At 41.5% G+C, this 17,118-nt stretch overlaps 1 protein-coding gene across 5 annotated transcripts in view; it reads left to right on the plus strand.

The window, feature by feature from the left end:
- Positions 1 to 17,118, plus strand: part of ADCY9 (adenylate cyclase 9) — a 98,335-nt gene that overhangs the window by 75,127 nt on the left and 6,090 nt on the right. For 3 of the 5 annotated variants that reach the window (XM_075165921.1, XM_075165922.1, XM_075165923.1), the window contains 3 exons: positions 1,987 to 2,135; positions 5,086 to 5,127; positions 12,420 to 14,593. In XM_075165921.1, the coding sequence (XP_075022022.1) occupies positions 1,987 to 2,135; positions 5,086 to 5,127; positions 12,420 to 13,608 (1,380 nt within the window). In that variant the 3' untranslated portion in view covers positions 13,609 to 14,593. Of the gene's footprint in view, positions 1 to 1,986; positions 2,136 to 5,085; positions 5,128 to 12,419; positions 14,594 to 17,118 lie in introns of those variants that run through there. The other 2 variants (XM_075165924.1, XM_075165925.1) reach the window with 1 other exon arrangement.

Consider the following 17,118-nt stretch of genomic DNA (forward strand, 5'->3'; position numbering starts at 1 on the left):
TGGTTATCACAGTCACAGAAGAGTGCATTTGATATTCTTTCACATCCCGTGTTTAAAATCATTCTGCAGCTTTTACCTTTTGTGAGTTTTAGTTAACTATTTTTAAGCTGTAAATTATTTTTTTTCCAGTTTAATGATGGTCTTCCTTCCTCATGACTACCAGTAAACGAACTGTAGGAATGTTTTCCTCACACTGAAGGGAGCTGAAAACCTTCAAACCTCTCAAATCTGTCCACTGATTTTTATATCATCCCATTCATCACCATCCTTGATCATCTCTCCAAACGTTTAAAAGTAATGTTGGAAGAACCATTTTTAGTGTGTTCTCGATACCTGTTCAGACCAGGTTGTTAGTCTAAATGCTTCAGGCAGCAGCAGTAAGATGGTGGTGTTCGTCAGCAAACTGAGAATGAACTTTGCTTTCTTTCCTCTTGCAGGTCCTCCAGAGTCGTGGGGTTGTTGGCTCACTCTCCAAGAGATGTCCCAACTCGTCTTGTGCTCAGTGTTTCAACAGTCACGGAGCTCTGGGAAATGGAGTCAATCTATAGAGGGTCAGGTAAGTGTCATATTTTACTATGACATGGTTTTGCGAAGTTTTTTTTTATTCATAGCATTTTATACCCTCCCTGGATATAAAATAATTAAAATCAAAATTAACAAAAACAGCAATGAAAAAAAAAACTTTCCAAAGCCATGCATACATAGTAAAACACAGCACTTACTGACCCTCTATAGGCTGGCTTCATGCTGGGGCATCACTTGGAGTGAGAACCAGTGCTCTGCCACTTTAGGAGACCTGAAATGGGGGGAAAAAAAGTAAGTTTAAATTATGGTTTTTTATGGACACTTCTGAAATTCCTTTTATCCATTTTTGAGTCATTTAAAAAAACAACAACTGTGCTTGTGGTTTAAAAATGGTAAATTATGTAAGGTTTTTTCCCATACACTGTGGCTACTTCTGAATCACATGCTTATTTGTTATGCTACAGTATTGCTAATCTGCAGTCTCTGCACTTCAGCTGTAAAGGAAATTTAAAATGAGAGAGAAAAAGAGAGAGAATGATCATTTGGTACTGTAAAATGCAGTATATAGCTAAAACAGAACTCCGTAACGCAGTTGTGGACTCTCTGTTTTAGCTTGGATGGTCATGAATATTCTTGATAAAACCAAAATTTGCACATCGACTTGAGAGTTTTGACCATTGTAAGGTTGTATCTCAGGGAAATGAAGACATTCTGGGCAATATATCCATCCTGCCCTTCCTTTTCTTTATCCAGTAAGGGAAAGGTTTTTGAGATGGGGCATTTGGAACAGAAAATCTAAAATTGTCCTTCCAAATTGGCACAATGGATGGTGTTACCAAGCGTCAGTTGACAATGACTGATACCTGCCTTTTGTTATCAAATCAGATTTTTTTCTTATTTGAATTCACCTGCTGCTGGCCAGTACGATAATGTCCTCTAACAAGTGTTTTTAAAGGTAGGCAGTTGGGTGAAGTTTTTGAGAGTGAATGCGTTCCACATTGTCAATGCAGTGGAATTTTGACATTCAGTTTAAAACAGACAGGGTCTAACCCCAGCAATTGAGAGGTGGTTACATGAATGTTTACTTTTTTTTTTTCCCTTCCCCTTTTCTTTTTTTTAATAAGAAGAGGCCCTGAGCTTTTTGCAAAGGTAAGCTGAAGGTATTGCAAGTTACTGAAATAATGGTTGTGTAATGCAGTAATACAAAACTCCATCTAGGGAAAATTGTGACAAACTACCTGTGCTAAAAGTTTTCTTGCTCTTTGAAGGGAAGACCTCCATCTTCAAGTGCTGTCTCCTGATACAGACACTGTGAGGGATTACTTACTGTGCAAATAATACAGACGAAATTAGATCCTTCTCTTTCATATCACACATTCTTTAATTTACGCTGGCATTTATGTGCAGAAGGGCTCCAGTCAGCAAGAAGAAGCTAACTCGCGCTCTCTCTCTTTGTTGCAGTACACCATGTTTATGTGTTGCGCGATTCTGATCACCATTGTGCAGTACTGTAACTTCTGCCAGCTTAGCTCCTGGATGAGATCTCTGTTGGCAACTGTAGTAGGAGCAGTGCTGCTCATTCTGCTCTACATCTCCTTGTGTCCAGACAGGTGAGCATCACGCCTTAGCACTCACAGACTGTGTTTTAGATGAACAAACTTGGTTTTCTCCGCCAGTGAAGTGAGGGTCTAGTGCATGGGATTTTAGTATCTGCCATGAATTTCTCCAGCATCTCAAACTTAATAATTTGATTTGGGAAGAGTTCTGCCTTTTTTTTGAAGGATTTCAGGACTATATCCAAGGGGCCCTTTTCTGTGATCTATGTTGAAATGACACTCTGTCCTCAGCTGATGTGTTTCTAGGGCACACTTATACTTACCAGACCCATAGAATTGCCTGTCACTGATTGTTTGAAAATCTATTTCATTGAGAAATTTCTGAGGCATTTGGTGGTGCCAGAGAGCCCAGTTGTTCCCCCACACCCCTCTGGATATATTTTTGCCCTTAGGAACCATGTATCTTTCTTCCACCTCCTTCCTCAAGGAGTTTTCCACTGTGGAAGGCAGGTGCTTAGATTTAATAGGTTTCTAATACCCTGTTTCCTTTCTCCCTTTCCTGCCTTTTCAGAGGACGCTGCAAGGCGGTAACCAGAGGAATCAAGTTAATGCAGTTTCTGTGCAATAACCTTAAGGCTTTTCAGTTTTTCCTCCGATAAGCAATTTTCCCCGTAGGAGAACTTGTTTGCAGTATTCTCTTTCTACTTTTTTGCCAAGAGAGTCAAGGGACTCCTTCCAGCCATCCACTCCTATTGTCAAAATTTTATAATCAACTTGCACTTCTCAGTGGCTTAAGAAATATCTTAGCCTTTGGCACTCTTACCACAGTGTGGACTTTGCAAGGACTTCTTATGCTAGATTATTCTAGTTCCTATCAAAAGCCCTTCCTTTTACCTTTCTTCAGAGGCCTGCTGAATCATATGATGAAAAACATGAAAAAACCCCAAACAAACCAAAAAGAATTTGCAGATACATGTTTTGTGTGAGTATTTAGCTTTTAATCCCCTCTTCAATTATCTTCGTGGTCTCTTTTAATCTTGATCTAATTTATATAAAAAAAGATAGGTGAATAAAAGTCACCCCTTAACACATGTTCACATCTGTAATTTGAAGTGGCTGTAGGAATTGTAGGAAGAAAGTCTTTCCTTGGGAAAAAAAAAAAACTTCGAACTGGAGTCAGCTGACGGATGGTTGCTAAATCATATTAGACTAAAGAAAAATCCCTTTCTTGTCTGTCTGCAGAGCACTCGGGCAAGGAGTGCAGGACAGTTCTTTCTAGCTTCAGTGGAGGGATGTAGTGTTTAGTTTCTGGATGCCTCCCCTTTCTCATCTTTGATTTGTCTCTTTGGTTTTTGTTGTCCACCTTACCTGACATCGCCTCTCCTCCAGCACACCGAGTGACCCTCTCCCATTAAGAAAGCTGACTTTCCTCCCGTTGGCTTTTTCCCTTGTAACGCTGACACTCACTGTCCAACCACCAGCTTCACTGAGAAGTTAGCCCCAGGTTTGGTTCTTCAGGGAAGTTAGTGAAGAGCAAACCCTTGATGCCATTTCTTGACTCCCCAGCTACTCTTCCATAATTCCCCCCAAGCAGAGCTTCTTGCAGCTCATTCAGCTACATGCGTGCTAGCGTGGCATAGCTAGATGCTGGTGCACGGCAGAGCCTTTTAAAATAGGGTAATAAATGTATTTGTAGTACCAAAAGTCTTCATACAAAGGCAGGCAGTGAAGCCAGATCATGAAAAAGGTATCATAGCGCTTGACATTCCCTTGAGTGATCGTTGGAACAGACCTCTGTGCATCCATGTCAAAGGCATTTTGTCGCAGAAGAAAATCGGAAGGTTTGGTGCCATAATTGTAATTCCTAATTCCTTATTCAAAGACAAAATTTTAGAACAAATTATATGTGTAATTACTAAACCAGCTTGTGCGTAAGCTCTGTATTAAGACTTGGTGCAGAAAGACAGACCCAAAACTTGTGATTTTCTCTGCATTTCAACTTCATTAAGGGACTGGGAAAGGCTGTTCCCAAGCAGAGAGGTGGAGACCTTGCTATTGCATCAGTTCATAGCATCAGCTTTTGCTGACTACTAAAGGGGTGGTATGAATGTTAAAGAAACATTATCTTCAGAAATTTTGCTAATGATGGCATATTTTCACCTGTGGTTTGAGAAGCGGTGGAATACAGAAATCATGGAATATGTTGTTATTTCATCTTTTAAAAATAAATATTTAAAGTAATATACAAAGCTGTTCAACTGCAGCTCTGAAAAAGTGATTTATAGAATTGATCATGAACAAAAATAATACAAGGTTGAGTTAGTGAGACCCATAACTTTTGTTTGTTAATAATAACTTTTTTGTTCCTCTCTTATCATTAGTCTGGATAATATTTTTTGTCACAGTGGCAATTGCAGCTTTGTATGCATCACAGGCAAATCTATTCTGCAGATTTCTTTACTACTTTTTGCAAAAGTAACTAGTCCTGAGAGTTGTAATACTTGATTGCGGTAGAGAAATTGTAATGCAAGTAAACACAAAAATTGCTTGAACTACTTACTTATTTTCTGTAATGGCATTTTCTAAAATAGGCTGTATATTTATTTGGGGTTTTTTGGCTTTGGGGGGGGTGGGGTTTTTTTGTTTTGTTTTTAAATCTTTGTATTGTGTGGTCAGATAAGGTGAAGAGTTCTGAAATTGCTTTTGCATGTTTCCAAGGTAAGAGTGGATTGTTTAACAATTACTCGTTCCAGGCATCGTCTTGACTGCATTATCATCAGTTACCCTTTAGAGGTGTTTGCATCTCTGTGTCTGACTGCGGTTGCTTCTTCCAAGCAAAAAGTGAAGATAAGTCACGTTCAAACAAAGTTTGTCTGAAGCTGAGCAAGCGTGCAATGCAATTATTGGTCCTACGGTCTACATAATAGAAAAGTTTAAAATGCTAACTGAGATTCTGGCAGAATGCTTTAACTTTTCTTCTAATATCGATGTGTTTTTATTTCAGCTCCATGGAAACTTTTCATCTAGATTTGGCACAGAATTTTAGGTAAGCTATATATAAAATTACCATCTTTATGTTTAGGGATAGAAATGTTTTCAGCCAATTACATGTAGCAAAACTTTGCATCCATAGTAATACACTTGGGAATTCAACAAATTGGTTCAGCAAGTTGCGTTTAAGCTCTTAATTTCCTTTACAGAGGACTCGGGTATGACCAAAAATCATCAGAGAGCTGATGCTGCAGTCACTGAGTTGTGTAATGCTATTTTCTTTTTAAATGTGTTTTCTAGGAAATAGAACTATGGAGGAGCTATATAAAATAGCATCTGTTTTTCTAGTAGTAGCCGTTTTTAAAGCATTATCTGTACATCATGAGCTATTTATTTGATTTCCTTGGTTTGCACCATTCAGAAGTGTACTGAGTTGGATGCTATCCACAGCTGGCCAGGTGAGAATTCCCTGCAGTAGGGGAGGTTCCGCTGAAAAAGCTGACTGTGAAGCCAGCTGCCTTCACTGGGATGGAGACATGCTGGCAATGTCGGTCTGGGTGCTGTCCACCACCCTGAGGTCGCTTAGGCAGAATAGCAAGTCATATCATTGAGAGCAAATGAAAATTTAGCCCCCAGACTTTTAAACAAACAAAAAAAAATCTTTTTCTGGGTTATTAATAGCCTCTTATAAATAAACATGTTAAAGATTCACTCTGATTATTTCAGTGTTGAATTTCTCACTGTTTTATTGCAAGTTTTGCAATACCATTTTTAAAGTGTTTTTATTGGTCTTTGTTATTGGAAAAGTATGTGTTTGCTAATTACAAATTTGGGAGCAATACTGGGGCGATGGTGTACTTGATTGAACTAATGACCCTGTGAATATGTGACTCAGTAATTCATCTAAACAAATGTGTGTTCAGGAGCATGTTCCTTTTACTGGGAATATGTATCAAAACAAAATTACTTTTTAAAAAATGTCATCTACATGATGACATCTACATGCTATGGTAGTTCAGGAAACGTGTGAGTTTTAGGTACAGAGAGATGGTAACTGTGCTTTCATGTTAGGTATTTATTCACCAAGAAGTTAGCACTTACTACAGTGTTGGGGTTTTGGTTGTTTGGGTTTTTTTTTCCCTACATGGGTTTTCCTTTCTGAATGACTTTGATTCATGAAAGATAGCTTCATTTTCATAACAGAATTCCCGTTCACTAGATCCAGAATGGAAAGTTAAAGCCAAAAGAATAGAGGCGGCTTGATTTTTTTGGTAAACTAAAACACTGAAGGGAATTTGCTGAAAAGGCAATGTACAAAATATTAAAGTGTGGTGATCACTTTAGGATTAGCCTGAGTTTGAATCCTTAGTGGTTTATTATTAGTTTGTGAAATCACCAAACCTTCTGTGTTGCTCAGAATTACAAATGTCTTGCCCAGCGCTGACAACAGCTTAGCAGGCTCCTGACCAGCTGCTAATCACTAATAAATAATTCATTCTGCCTTAAATAATTGACAACCCCATCTTCCGTTCAGTGTCTATTTCTACGTCATCATTTATTAGAAATCTGGCAAAAAATTAGCTGTCAAGCATTGTTTGCATGCAAATATTTTTCTTCCATAAAAATATCATATAACTTCTAACTCAGGACAAATAAAGGTAAAAGCGGATAAGAAACCGAACCATGCTGAAGCTGTTACTGCAAACAGGCGTGGAGCGCTCTCTGCCTGCTTTGCAAATCCTAGCTTGTGATGTAAATACCAAATAAGGCAGCGATGAAAATGTCTGTCTCATTAAACATTTCTAAACTTCATTTTAAACTTTTTATTATGAGATGTACTAGATTTACACTTTGACTGTCATTCCTTCAGTTGGGCAAAAAATGCCTGTACGTCGTGCGTGTGTTAATACTACATAGCGCTGCCCTTTCTGCGTGTCGGCAGCAGTTTTGTCGGGTTAGTTGGTCACTGTCTCTGTTTCAGTGCAGGACCTGTATCAGTCCCGCGTGATCTCTGTTAACGGTCCAGATTCCACTGATCTGAAGCTGTCCAAACTTATAAATTGACACAACGCTTCTCTGTGTTGGAAGCTAAAAGAGTTAATCCTATTCTGTTTCTACCATTAATTTGCTACAGAATTTGGCTTCTCTTTTCAGGGCTCTTTTAATGTACGTTGTTGAATACCGCAGTTCTAGGGTTCTGTGCAAACAGAATTTCCCCTTTCTCCTGGCGAAGGACTAATAAAAAGTTGAAACTCCCTTATCCTAACAAACTTTTCTGCTGTTCCTTTCTCACTGAAATAAATAAATAAAAAAGGTTCCTTGCTCACCCCAGTCAGCACAAAAGCTTTTTCTGTGTTCTAAGAGGGCCAGACAAACGTATTTGTTTTGCATGCCTTTAATGAGGTTATTCCCTTTTCTTGATCAAGAATTGAGATAGTTATTAATGTTGCATGGGAAGAGAGATACTATTAATGGTAATGAAGTCTTAGCACAAAGTTCATCTCTGGACTGTCCACGCTATGCTCAATAAATCAAAATATGGAATTTGTTTTCCAGACAGACCAGTTCTTCAGCCCAAAAGAGATACGACCATAAACTTGGTCTTTTAAGCAGGAGATATTTCTCGTTTTCATCCATTTCTTATCTCGGAGCAGGTAGGGTGTATCATTTTCCAGTTTGTGACTGCTCGAGGAGGAACGGTGATAGGCCATTTGAAGACTAAAATCGCTTGATGGTAGGGGGGTTTTTTAGATGCATCCACTACATGTTCTTCATTGAAAGCAGCTGTTTGATTTCCCCTTTCTGCACTGTTCCGCCATTGCATTCTTTTTTAAGATTAAGCAGGCATGCATCCTCTTTAAATATAACAAGATATCCAAATCCAAACATAGGTTACTGGCTCAGAAGCAAAATGGCTTTCCAAAAATCTTTGTAAGTGGAAAGCCATTATCTTTATGATTTGTGATCAAGCCAAAGGAGATTCTATCTCCGGAGCTCTCACTTGTTCCATATTCAACACACAGCCTGGATGAAGATGCCAAGTTAATAGTTAGGCGTCTGTGCCAGGAAGCACTTCACCAGTGTGAATTAAAGGAACATTGTCGGCTTAAGATTTCAATCTGAATGATTTTTAAAATCAGTTTTTTGCTGCAGCACCTCATAAAAAGTAGAGCTTAAAAAGATTTGGGTGTGTGTGATCCTTTCTGTTATAGGTGTGTGGGGTTTTTTTCTTTTCATTCTAAAGGGTAGCTTCAGGTCATCTTTGCTAACTGGCTGTGTAAGGTGATTTATAATCCTGTAGGTCCTGTAACCTCGTCGCTGCAACGTCCAGAAATTTGATTTTCAAATGAGTAAGATGTAATTGCTCTCTCCTTCAGGCTGGTATCGTGGCTTTTTGTACTAGTGCTTGTAGCAGTCGCATCGTGATCAAAAATGCCTGCTCTGGAAAAGATACTGCACCTTCTTTTTTGAGATACTAACCCATTACCTTTTTAATGAAATCAGGTCAGCTTACAAGTGAGTCACTCATTTCACATGCAGATCTCTAAGGTTGTACGCCCACATGGGAAACAAGGTCAGGCCAGCGCTTGAGGAGATGATTGAGAGCTCGCAGATACCAGTACTTCAGGAGTGGTGAACGGGAGGCAGCAGGTTTTTCTTAAAAGGCAGATCTTGAGTTCAACATAAGCCACTTTTTGTAACGTAAAATTTGTGGTACTTGCCTAATTCATTTAAGAGGAATTAAAGTACTGTGAGGAGTATTTTGTACAATAAACTGTAAATAAAAAGCCTTTAATGACTTAAATAAATCCCTGTGGCAGGGATGTTTGATGTTAGAGCAGATTATCTGGATCAAACTCGTACTCTCGAAGGAGTAACATGTCATTGCTCAGATCCTCTAGCAGATCTCTTCCCACAAGATAACGGAAAATAATGAACTGTTCTGAAAAGAACCCGAATTGTGCTCCTTAATCGAGATTCATTCCTCACCTTCTCCAGCTTTATTTATTCTCTAAGATCTTTTCTCTTACTTATCCTCCCCTCGTTTTGTTTTGTAAGCCCATCAAACTGGGAGGATATTCTGCCACCTGCAAAACAGGTAACAAGGATTATATTTCAGGAATTGTTACCGTTCTAGTCATTAATAACTTAGCCTTTGTCTTGGTCTCTGGGTTGTCTTTCTAGGGAGAAAATGAATAGGTTCATACCAGAGGTTCTGTTCGGAAAAATAGTTGTAAGGGAGAAAGGAAGGAGTCTTAGTACAGGAACGCACCAGCAATTACAGGAACCTGATTGTAGGGATGTGTGGGACAACCAGGGGATCAGGCCCAGCCAGCACGGGTTCATGGAAGGCAGGTCCCGCTTGACCAACCTGATCTCCTTCTATGACCAGGTGACCCACCTCATGAGTGAGGGAAAGGCTGTGGATGTGGTCTACCTGGACTTCAGTAAAGCCTTTGACACGGTCTCCCACAGCATTCTCCTAGAGAAGCTGGCGGCTCACGGCTTAGACAGGCGTACTCTGTGCTGGGTAAAAAACGACCGAGCCCAGAGAGTTGTGGTGAATGGAGTTAAATCCAGTTGGCGGCCGGTCACGAGCGGTGTTCCCCAGGGCTCAGTACTGGGGCTGGTCCTGCTCAATATCTTTATCAATGATCTGGACGAGGGGATCGAGTGCTCCCTCAGTAAGTTTGCAGATGACACCAAGCTGGGCGGGAGTGTTGATCTGCTGGAGGGTGGGAAGGCTCTGCAGAGGGACCTGGACAGGCTGGATCGATGGGCTGAGGCCAATGTATGAGGTTCAACAAGGCCAAGTGCCGGGTCCTGCACTTCGGCCACAACAACCCCAGGCAACGCTGCAGGCTTGGGGAAGAGTGGCTGGAAAGTGCCCGGAGGAAAAGGACCTGGGGGTGCTGGTTGACAGCCGCTGAACATGAGCCGGCAGTGTGCCCAGGTGGCCAAGAAGGCCAACGGCATCCTGGCCTGTATCAGGAATAGTGTGGCCAGCAGGACTAGGGAGGTGATCGTGCCCCTGTACTCAGCACTGGTGAGGCCGCACCTCGAATCCTGTGTTCAGTTTTGGGCCCCTCACTCCAAGAAGGACATTGAGGTGCTGGAGCGTGTCCAGAGGAGGGCAACGAAGCTGGTGAAGGGCCTGGAGCACAAGTCTGATGGGGAGCGGCTGAGGGAACTGGGGGTGTTTAGTCTGGAGAAGAGGAGGCTGAGGGGAGACCTCATCGCGCTCTACAACTACCTGAAGGGAGGGTGTAGCGAGGTGGGGGTCGGTCTCTTCTCCCAAGTAACAAGCGATAGGACGAGAGGAAATGGCCTCAAGTTGTGCCAAGGGAGGTTTAGATTGGACATTAGGAGAAATTTCTTTACTGAAAGAGTGGTCAGGCCTTGGAACAGGCTGCCCAGGGAAGTGGTGGAGTCACCATCCCTGGGGGTACTTAAAAGACGTGTAGATGAGGCGCTTAGGGACATGGTGTAGTGGGCATGGTGGTGTTGGGTTGACGGTTGGACTCGATGATCTTAGAGGTCTTTTCCAACCTTAATGATTCTACGATTCTATGACCTATTCTGTGAGTTGGGAGTAATCTCCTTTCATTCTTCTCTAGTGTTTTTTTTAATATCAAACCAATAAAATGCATATACCTTCACTTCTCTTGGGAGAAGTATATTTATGGTTGAAAACAAAAAGAGTGATTTCCAACATAATATGTGGTCTTAGCTTTAATCTGAAATTCAACTTGTAAGCTCTCTATTGTAAATATTTTACTTACAGGAAACTTTCTTCTGTAGGCTTACTACGATAAAAGCTAATAGATACAAACAAAGACCATAGCACATGCAAATGTTTTCAGAGATTGTGCACATTCATCTGTTTCACAACTGTGCTATGTTTTTGCTTCATCACGCTTTTCTGTCAATCAAATATTTGAGAATTGATGTTCAGAAAAAGAAACTGGGTCCGTAATATAGCTCAATTGCTAAAATATCCACTTTGATTTCAGAAGTGGAAGTGTGTCCCCCATGGACATAAAGAAACAAATTGAACTTAGAAATACAGAAACAAATTTAGTCTTCTCTTCTTGAGCTGTTGCTACAGTTGTGCTTTGAGTTTTAATCGCTTTTGCTAACATACCTTCATAAGAGAAATACAGATAGACACTGAGATACGGATTACCTTTCTATTTTTCAAGGAGAAAGGTTGATGTGATGCTTTGCCTTATCAAACCATCTCTTAGCTTGAAAAACTCCAGCATGTATCTGCTTATATCAAATCTTAAGCTTTGGCATAGTTTTACAGAAAAAATTGCAGTTAAGTGACTCCAGAAATCACTGCATGCCAATCTGTCTGGGTTTAGACTTAGCTTCTAGGATTGCATAGGTGGTATCTTCTCAGATTAAATTGGTGTCTTTGCATCTCTTCAGAAAGTTGAGATTGTAGACTGCAGATGTCTCCTTCTTAAGGGCGGTTTGGCACTGGAAGCATCCTCCATCAGTGCTTCATAATCTGCACAGGCAGTCAACGAATTGTCAAAAGGATTTGAAATATTACTCTCAATCTATGCGAGACATGACTTTTTCTTTTTTTTTTTTTTTTAATCTTGGCACTTTGGGAAACTTTCTGTCTCCACCATAAAAAGCTTTAGTGGTTATAATGTACAAAAGATGTCAACCCAGAGCTCCATATTCTCTGCTTTCATGCAGGAGACATGCAGTTCTCGTGAAGTGTCTTGTACAGGGTTGTCTTCTTCCAAAACCTTCGTGTGTTAACATCAAAAGCACACTGCAAAGGTTACTGGTCTTTGATGAGAAGACAAGGGAAAAGCACTAGGAGTATATAAAGCAGATGTTTCTGAATATTGGAGGTAATACAAAAAAAGATAAATTCCACAAAACTTAGACACAGACACACCGCCCTCCTAGACAGATATACGTGTGCGCGTCTATATCTAAACACACACACAGGCATTATTAAGCATTTTTATATACATGTTTTCATGTAGCGCTTTAGGTTATATATTTACATATAACGATAATTGTTTCCTTGGTGAAGTCCTTAAAATAGGACTGTTTTAAAGGCTGGGCAGTTCCTGTGTTGCTGAACCTGATGATACCCCTTTAAGGAAGTACTCAGTGAGTTTAAGAATGAAATTAATTTTTTAGCATGCTTAACAGCAGGTAAAGTTACCGAAGCCTATTTTATAATTTAGTATGTAACATACACTTCCTACGCTTTTTTCTAGAAAAGGGTTTCTAACTACGGAGCAGAAATGGCAGTGCCCTAACTCTGTGCTTTTAAATGCACCTTTCATGTTCTTCCCTTTCTTCTGCTTCCAGCTCCAGAAAAAGTCCGTGCAACAGTTCGGTGCCAAATGACACGAAGAGGCCAGCAGACCTGATCGGTCAGGAAGTGATTTTGGTTTCCTTCCTTCTGCTCCTCCTGGTCTGGTTTCTGAATCGGGAGTTTGAGGTCAGTTACCGCCTCCACTACCATGGAGATGTGGAGGCTGATCTTCATCGCACCAAAATTCAGAGCATGAGGGATCAAGCTGACTGGTTGCTGAGGAATATTATTCCGTACCACGTGGCTGAGCAGTTGAAGGTTTCCCAGAGCTATTCCAAAAACCACGACAGCGGCGGAGTAATCTTTGCAAGTATTGTGAACTTCAGTGAGTTCTATGAAGAGAACTACGAAGGAGGCAAAGAGTGCTACAGAGTCCTGAATGAATTGATTGGGGATTTTGATGAGCTGCTAAGCAAACCGCATTACAGCAGCATTGAGAAAATCAAAACAATTGGGGCAACCTACATGGCCGCTTCAGGACTGAACACCTCGCAGTGTCAGGACAACAACCATCCCCATGGACATCTGCAGACCCTTTTTGAATTTGCCAAAGAAATGATGCGAGTGGTGGACGACTTCAACAACAACATGCTGTGGTTTAATTTTAAACTGAGGATTGGCTTTAACCACGGCCCCCTCACTGCTGGGGTCATTGGCACCACCAAGTTGTTGTATGACATTTGGGGTGACACTGTGAACATTGCTAGCAGAATGGACACCACTGGCGTCGAGTGTCGTATACAGGTGAGTGAGGAGAGCTACCGCATCCTAAACAAGATGGGGTATGACTTTGACTATAGGGGGACAGTCAATGTGAAGGGGAAAGGTCAGATGAAGACCTACCTTTACCCAAAATGCATGGACAATGGGATTGTGCCACATCACCAGTTGTCTATATCTCCAGACATTCGGGTTCAAGTGGATGGCAGCATTGGGCGATCTCCGACGGATGAGATTGCCAACCTGGTGCCTTCTGTACAGAATTCTGATAAGATAGCCCATGGCACAGATAACTCAGAAACCAAGGACATCCTTCCTTCCACCAAGAAGCTCCAGAAAGATGCGGTGAGAGCAGAGGAGAGGTGCAGGTTTGGCAAAGCCGCAGAGAAGACTGACTGTGAGGAAGCGGGAACTGAGGAGGTCAATGAACTGACAAAGCTAAATATCTCTAAGAGTGTATGATGCACTGTCAGAGTTGCATGAAGTGCTCTGTCAATAGAAACACAAAGACATTTGCAATTGGCAGTTTTCTTTTTCAAGAGAGACCTTCTCAACACCTGGGTTGTACGTTTGTTTTCATTTCAGCGCCTGATGCTGTGTGGATCACAGCTCTTCAGGGCTTGTTTTCATCCATCTCTCTCCTCCATGCCCCAAATCACATCCCAAGCTCCCCAGCTCCCCGTGCAACCATCTTACAGCTGAGTAGAGGATATTAAGTGCCTTCAGATATACTCCATTGGACTCCCTGTCAAGGTACAGAGGCCCCAAGTGAAATCATAGCTTTGGGTATTTATCTAATTTTAAAGAAAAGAAAAGCTGTGGTTATATCATTTTTATTGTTGTTTCTCACAAAACACTTTTTTTGGCTAATGCAACTCCTTGGGTTTTTTATATCTCTCTGAACAATGTTTTACTGTTATCAGACCTTTTGTATGTAAACACACAGACAAATGTGCATGTATCTACCATATGAGACTGACATAAAGTGCCAGTAACGTACCACAAGAGAATGTCTTGGCGAGGGGGTGACGCAATTTGACTTCGTGTTGGGCTGGAGGAGGAGTTCTGCAGTGGCTCAACATTTAGGTAGAGTAGGCTGAACAACTGCTGTAGTTTTATTCTCCTTTACCAATGCTTTCTTCAACCTTAATGTGCCATTGTGTGCTTTGGATACACTTCTTTTCCATATAGCCAATGAGTTACTGATATGTGGGAATGGAATAAGGGTTCGGACTTCACCAGCTCTCAGGACAGGTTTCCAGAAGCAGACGAGTGACCACGAGAGTGTTACAATTCAGGTCTTACGAGTCTAAAGCAGTTTCATGTTACTCCGTACCCTAGCTGAATTTGCGAAGGTAGGTGAAGTTGGTATCTCTAAGCTGGTCTGATTTGAGAGAGAGAGAAACGCGAAATAAATGTTTTGGGAATGCCTTTATTTATTTATTTATTTTATTCCTGTTTTTATTTTGTTTGGGGGTTTTTGTGTGCGTGTGCGGAAGGGATCAGGAGAGATGAATTGTTAATTGGTTTAATAAGAGTAATAAGATGGTGTTTCAGCCTCTTTGAACTACCAACCACTGTGAGGATGTTACCTAGGCAATATTTGTTTCAAAGCTGGTGAAACTTCCGAAGCCACCAAATGCAATTGAGTATCCCAGCTTCCCTCTGTACTGAATCAATGGTGCTGCACAATATTTTTCAGGATTTCCCCACACACACACACTGTGCATTTGCAGCAGGGAGTAGAACAGCATGCTCCCTGCGTGCCAGTGAAAGCAGGAATACGGAGAAATGTCCTTTCTAGTGAGCTGAGAAGCACAATAATTTCCCAGTCCTGCAGATGACTCGGTGCAGGTCCCTGGGACTGGAGACCTGCAGGAGCACGGGAACCTGCTTGCACAGAGGGAACTGCAGGACGGGGGCCTTAGACTGTACCAGTTTGCCCTCTGCATGCTTCCATCACCTCCTTCACTTACATTTGATGCCCCGCTTTGGGTAATATTAATTATTCAACTATTCCCGTTCAACTAAATTCTTGCGACACCAAATAAAATGAAATCATTTTTATGCCCAAAATAAGTTCGTTAGCCAGGGAAGAGCTGGTGAAATGCAATGCTGTGCTGTCTGCGTATTGGTGTGGGTTTTAATTCTTTCTTTCCATCTGAACTAAAGTCAGAATATATTGATACTTCTTTTTATTCCTTATGTAATTTTTGGAGTTTGAGTAATAAATATATACGTTGTGAAGTTCCTATTCAGCTATTTGAGATCCATCTACACTCCACGGTCAGCACGGAGCCCTCGAAGCCTTTGTCAAATGCAAATGTGTGTGATTTCTGGATCTCGGTTAGTTAAAAGGCTCTGCGCACTGTTCTCACAAAAGCTGCTGTTTATGCACGTCTAAATTGCATTTGATTGGAAAGCTATTTAAAATTAATCTTATTTGCTCAATCTGCCAGCACACAAAAAAAATAGGGGATACTCATCCCCAGACCCTTCTGCCAGATGCTGTAGCCTGTTTGGGGGCTACTCCTGACGAGCAACAGTATAAAGTTTTTATTAGTGCACAGTTTTACAGCAGCCTTCCTTCTCCGTAGATTAAAACTCGTCCCCTTCTGCCCCCCTCCCCGTAGTGGGTTGCACTTCCAACTTTCAGGTAGTTTAACTCTGCAAATACCTCTTGTATCCGAAGAATGTATTCTTGAAACTATTGTTAGGGTTCTCGTTTCAGTTCAGCGTGTGTCAGTATTTCTTTTCTTACAGTAGGGGAGTTAACGTATCCAGAATTGTTTACATGCCTTCTAGTGTTATGTTAGTGTCTGAAAGTCGTTCCAACCTTTCTCCCTTTCACTTCTTTCTCCCAATTTTATAGACGACTCTACCCAGCATTTCTCTCTCATTGATCAGCTGTTTGCAATGGCAGAGCTCAGTCGAGACGCGCCGGCTTCTCTCTCGCGTGAGACACTGCACAATAACTAAACCTCCACCAGCAACAGCCTTGCATCCAGTGAGAGGTTTGCGCCCTGTGATTAAACCTGAAAGGAGAAGGTGCTGGCGTGGGGCCCCGGACCCAGAGCGCCTTCCTTCTCGTTGTTCAAGCAATGCACTGCAGAATACAAAAGCCTCATCCTCCAGCCTATAAAGTAAATCACGCTCCCATGCTGTCGTGGTATGGTGCTGCGGGAGTATTGTTGGTTTTCTGGTAACATGAGAATACCAAAAAAAATACCAGGGCCTCTTTTTTGTTGGCACTAAGCAAATAAAATGACTGAGGGCAGAAGTATTAGTGGACTCTGAAATCAAGGGCTGTTGTCTGCTCTGGGAACTGCCGGCGACGTTCCTCTGCCTTAACTCGGAAGCTGGGAAAACAGTCATGAAAAGTTGAGTAACTAGTGGTACCCCTGTGTGCTTATTGCCACCAGGACAGCAGCAAGCATTCAATAACTGAGACTGCGGGTCTTCTTTTGGAGGTTTTAAATCTTCTCTGTAATGCAGCGTAGTAACGAAATCAAGAAGCTAAGCTCTCAGCGTACCGTTTGGATAGTGAGATTTTCCCAGGCACCAGGAGCAAGGAGTTACCTATTTTCTGTTGTAAAACAGTAGGAGCTGAACCTTTACGCCTTTGAAAAGATGTCCCAATACTTGCAAAAATTACTCTGGAAGCATTTTTAATAGCATTGTGCGGTTCTGCGTTCCTCTCTGCAGCCGTGACACGTGTGCGCTTGCAGGAGGCCTTGATCAAAGTTCACTTCATTAAAATATCTTTTGTGCTTGTTCTGTTAGTGCCAGCACAATTCGAACAGGGTGTAAAAGTTGAGGAGTTGGGCAGGTACCTGGAAGCGTATTCTGCAGGAATAGTCGGTGCATTGCTGCACTTCCTATTTTTAGGGTGTTTTAATGGTGGTAATTTTAAAATTATCCAGAGAAGGGGAAGGGAGGGAAGATCGCTGAATATTTGCGAGCTCCGTGTTG

The sequence above is a fragment of the Calonectris borealis genome, chromosome 16, assembly GCF_964195595.1.
Source record: "Calonectris borealis chromosome 16, bCalBor7.hap1.2, whole genome shotgun sequence".
Classification (NCBI taxonomy): Eukaryota; Metazoa; Chordata; class Aves; order Procellariiformes; family Procellariidae; genus Calonectris; species Calonectris borealis.